This window comes from Macadamia integrifolia, chromosome 2 (genome assembly GCF_013358625.1).
Source record: "Macadamia integrifolia cultivar HAES 741 chromosome 2, SCU_Mint_v3, whole genome shotgun sequence".
Classification (NCBI taxonomy): domain Eukaryota; kingdom Viridiplantae; phylum Streptophyta; class Magnoliopsida; order Proteales; family Proteaceae; genus Macadamia; species Macadamia integrifolia.
Window position 1 is genome coordinate 26,154,057 of NC_056558.1, and position 4,191 is coordinate 26,158,247.

General features: G+C 39.0%; 1 protein-coding gene across 1 annotated transcript in view; it reads right to left on the bottom strand.

The window, feature by feature from the left end:
- LOC122059153 (pentatricopeptide repeat-containing protein At3g46790, chloroplastic) overlaps nucleotides 1-3,295 on the bottom strand; it is a 7,486-nt gene extending 4,191 nt beyond the window's left edge. The window contains exon 1 of the mRNA XM_042621840.1: nucleotides 1,078-3,295. Within this exon, the coding sequence (XP_042477774.1) occupies nucleotides 1,210-3,156 (1,947 nt within the window). The 5' untranslated portion in view covers nucleotides 3,157-3,295 and the 3' untranslated portion in view covers nucleotides 1,078-1,209. The remainder of the gene's footprint in view (nucleotides 1-1,077) is intronic.
- Between the last annotated feature and the right edge of the window lie 896 nt (nucleotides 3,296-4,191).

The following is a 4,191-nucleotide window of genomic DNA, read 5'->3' on the forward strand; positions in this document are numbered from 1 at the left end:
CCCCCCCCCCCCTCCCCCCAGGGTTTTGCCGCCCTTCTTGTGGCTCTTTTTTCCCTTTTTGCCTTTGGGCTTGTATATCCCTTCTCTTTTCTTTCCTCTTGGCAATGAATTATTTATTCACCCATAAACATAAACATTAGAATATCCATTTGTGATTTAGTAATCCATGCCCTCCCGATGACAACCCACCCCCCATGGAAGGATCGAATTGTCATCGAGTTTCACGAGGAGGAGGATGAGACCTTATGGAGTCACAACTTTAATGAATGCATCCACAACCTGACCATTAGTAGAGATGAAATGGACCAAGTTTCACCAAAAAGTAAACGAGAATGTAATATGTTTCTCCTTCAGGTCATCAGAAGCATGAAAGATGAGATCTTCTGTAAACTGTCCTAGTTCTGCAACACAACAAAATCGGATGCAAGAGACCAACCATGGATGCGGTAGTTCAAGCTCTATAGAATGCGAAGATAAGCCACAGGCCCATAGAGCAGATATGCTATGAAGAAGTTCTATATGTTTGATTCCATTGCACACAAATGAATTCTAATGTTTTTCGTTGTGAATGACTGAACAGTTTCCCCAACGAGTTGCAGCTCACTGTGACAGCAATTTTTTTTTTCGTGACTTCTAATATTTTTTTTCTTGTGAATGAATGAACAGTTTCCCAAGGAATTGCAGCTCTCTGTGACACAGTATATATGCTTTATTTTCCCTGAGTTCTAATGTTTTTCCTTGTGAATGATTGAACAGTTCCCCCAAGAAATATCTCAAAGAATTAGCCCAGAAATATGCAATTCCCACTTTTGGTGTACATATTCTCCCTCCTTTTAAAAAAAATTAACACCAATATTATCAATAACAAAAATCCCAATATGGAGAAATTATGATCATCTATTTGAAGAAAAATTGAAGCAAAATGCATCAAAAGTGGCTGCCCATCAATTGGATAGTCCATATAGATGGCAATCCATCACTACCATTACAATACAATCAGCTTACAGATATAAAATATTTGTAAGAGAAAAAAAAAATAAGAAAGAGTATTACAAGGTAGAAATTTATATTGCTAACCTTTAACTCCCACCTTCTGATTGCAATCAACACTGTACAACTCTAATCTTCAAAATATTGTGGCTTTAATGAGAATTTCATGAGATTCAAGCCTTCAGAAAAAAGGAAAACCAGAAATATTTTTGACTGAGGTTACCAATAATCCCCACACGAACAAATGCCATCCCTGAAGTGGTGGAAACGGTTTACATCTCGAACAAGAATTTCTCTATTTGTAAACTTGGAGATGAATTTGGTCATAGAATGACAATCCTCACACAATCTCAGGTTCTTGGTAATCCGGATTGTTTCACCATTACTACTGTTTATGAGTCCAAAGGCAACTGCCAGCTTCTCACTGTGGCCCAATACAATTTGTTCCTTTTCTGTCTGATCAACGTCATAGAGCACAAACTTGGTATCTGGAACAAGACCTTTCTCCTTCATCTCCATTAACAACTGGACCAACAAAGCATGGAGCTGTTCTATTTGTGGATTTAGTTCATCAACAGAGAGAAATGAGTACATCTTCTTCTTTATTTCAATCCAACTACAACCAGGGACTTTTTGCAATCGTTGAGCATCCAGAAGCTTCTTAACTCTACTCACTTCATCCCACTTCTTAGCTTCTGCATAGGTATCGGCCAAAAGCACATAATTACCAGCATTTGTAGGCTCAAGCTTAAAGAGCCGTAGGCTAGCTCTCTCTGCAAGCTCGACATCGCAATGAATCCTACTTGCGCCAAGAAGAGAACCCCAAACTGTTGGTCCTGGTTCAATCCGCATCTCCTCTATAATCTTTACAGCTTCTTCTAACCTGCCAGCACGCCCTAGAAGATCCACCAAACAAGCATAGTGCTCTGCACTGGGGGAAATCCCATGTTGAGAAACCATAGACTTGAACAATTTCTTCCCCTCCTCAACAAGCCCGATGTGGCTACAAGCTCCCAAAACACTCACAAATGTAATGGAATTGGGTGAAAATCCGCTTTCAATCATTCTTTGAAAAACCTGGACTGCTTCCACCCCAAAACCATGAATTCCATAACTTGAGATCATGGAATTCCAAGAAACTACATCTCTCCTATCCATCCGACTAAAGACATGAACTGCAATTTCTAGACTACCACATTTTGCATATGTGGACACAAGGGCATTTATTACTGTCAGGATAGAATCAAGACCCCTCCGGAGGACATAACCATGCATCAACTTCGCTTGTCCCAAAGCAGCCAAAGCAGCGCAAGCTTGAAGAACACTAACCATAGTCACTGAATTTGGAACAGCATTTTGGGTTTGGGCTATCATCTCACAAAATAACTCTAACGCCTCAAAAGGTTTCCCATTCTTTGCATAGCACGCAATCATGGCACTCCAAGAGACCACATTTCTCTCAGGCATCTCATCAAACAATTGTGCCGCCTGAGAAACATACCCATACCTTGCATACACATCCACCAAAGTAGTGGCAACATGAACATGAGATTCAAAACCATGTCTTAGAATGTGACCATGGATCTCTTTCACCTTTGGCAGAAGCGAAATCGAAGAGTTTGATGATGAAACACATGCCTTAAGTATATACGGGTAAGTGAATCTATCAGAGGGAATCCCAGTTTGGTTCATCTGATGGTAGAGAGAGAGTGCTTCCTCCCCACGACCCGCCAGTGCAAGCGCTCTGATGAGTGCATTCCACACAAAGATTGTTCTCTCAAGAGTTTTATCAAATACGTAGCGAGCATTCTCAATGGAGTCAAAATGGGAATACATATTAATGAGTTTGGTCGCCAAGAATGGATCTTGATCAAACCCATCTTCAACAATGTGACGATGTACTGCTAAACCGTCAGACAGAGAGTTCCGATCAATGCAAGAGAGAATTAAGAACTCGTAGGTCTGCTGGGTGGGATTGGGTTCATTGGGGAGGATTCGAAGAGCTTGTTTGAGGTTTCCTTGCTTGCAGAGAGATTGGATTAATTGATTATTGTTGGTAGGATTTTGTAACGAGACCGAGGCATTCTTTGATGAAAGAGCAATCAGGGGTAAGTGTTTTGGCGCGAAAGAAATCTGAAGGGTTGGGGGAGTTTGAAACATCGACATGATAAACTGGCGGTGGTGGCATTAGACCGTTGGCAGATATGATACTTTTCAACCACTTTTCAGCGTTTCACTGAGTTTCGAGTTCCCGATTCACTCCATCTCAAAAATCTGATCTACTCAGAGACTCAGAGTGAAGCTAAGGGTGTCAACCGCTACGGTTTAGATATTTTGGTACGGTACAGAATAAGGAGTTGGACATTGAAACCATACTATAACGAGAACGTTCTAAGGGCGCGTTTGGTAGTTATTCAGATTTTGATTTATTTTATTTTATGGGAACAAAAGTACCGAATAAAGCGTTTGGTGATAACTTGGTGTTTTTCAGTTTTTTTAAAACAAAAAGGAAAAAAAAAAATAGAAACGCAAAATGATAGAATGATGGAATCTTATTCCGTTATTTCGGTTTCGTTCCAAATACAAAAAAAAAAAAAAAAAAAAAAAATTGAACAACTAGGCTAATCGTTCCAGAAACAGGTTCACCAAACACCCTTTTTTTTTTTAAAGACATTTTGGCATAGAAACTAAAAATTTTGTTTTTGACACTAAACATCATCTCTGAATTGAATGACTAATAAATGCAGCCAAAATTTTCAATATGAATACCGAATTGATTCAATACGATTTTTATTTGGTATAAATACGATTTTATTATGATTTCTATTCGGTACATACCGGTCGGTTTTATTTTGAATAATGATATTGTACCAAATCAAGAAAAACATCTTTTTTTATACAGAAAATTGTATCAAATCTCCTTTATTTGATTCAGTTTGGTAAAATTTTAAACAATCAGTTTTGATATCAATATTTGGTATGGATACCAAATTGACATCCACACAAATAGATATAAAAGGGATCAGATTTTTAGGTTTTATGGAGAATCATTTTACCGCCCTTTGTGTTTGGGCACACACCACTCGAACAGGGAGCGTTCAATTTCCCTTTGATAAGATGATGGGCAGTTTCAACTTTCAAGTAGCAGTCTTGCCATATAGCCTCCTAGGATTGGAGAACGTCTGTACCGTACAAGGTCGC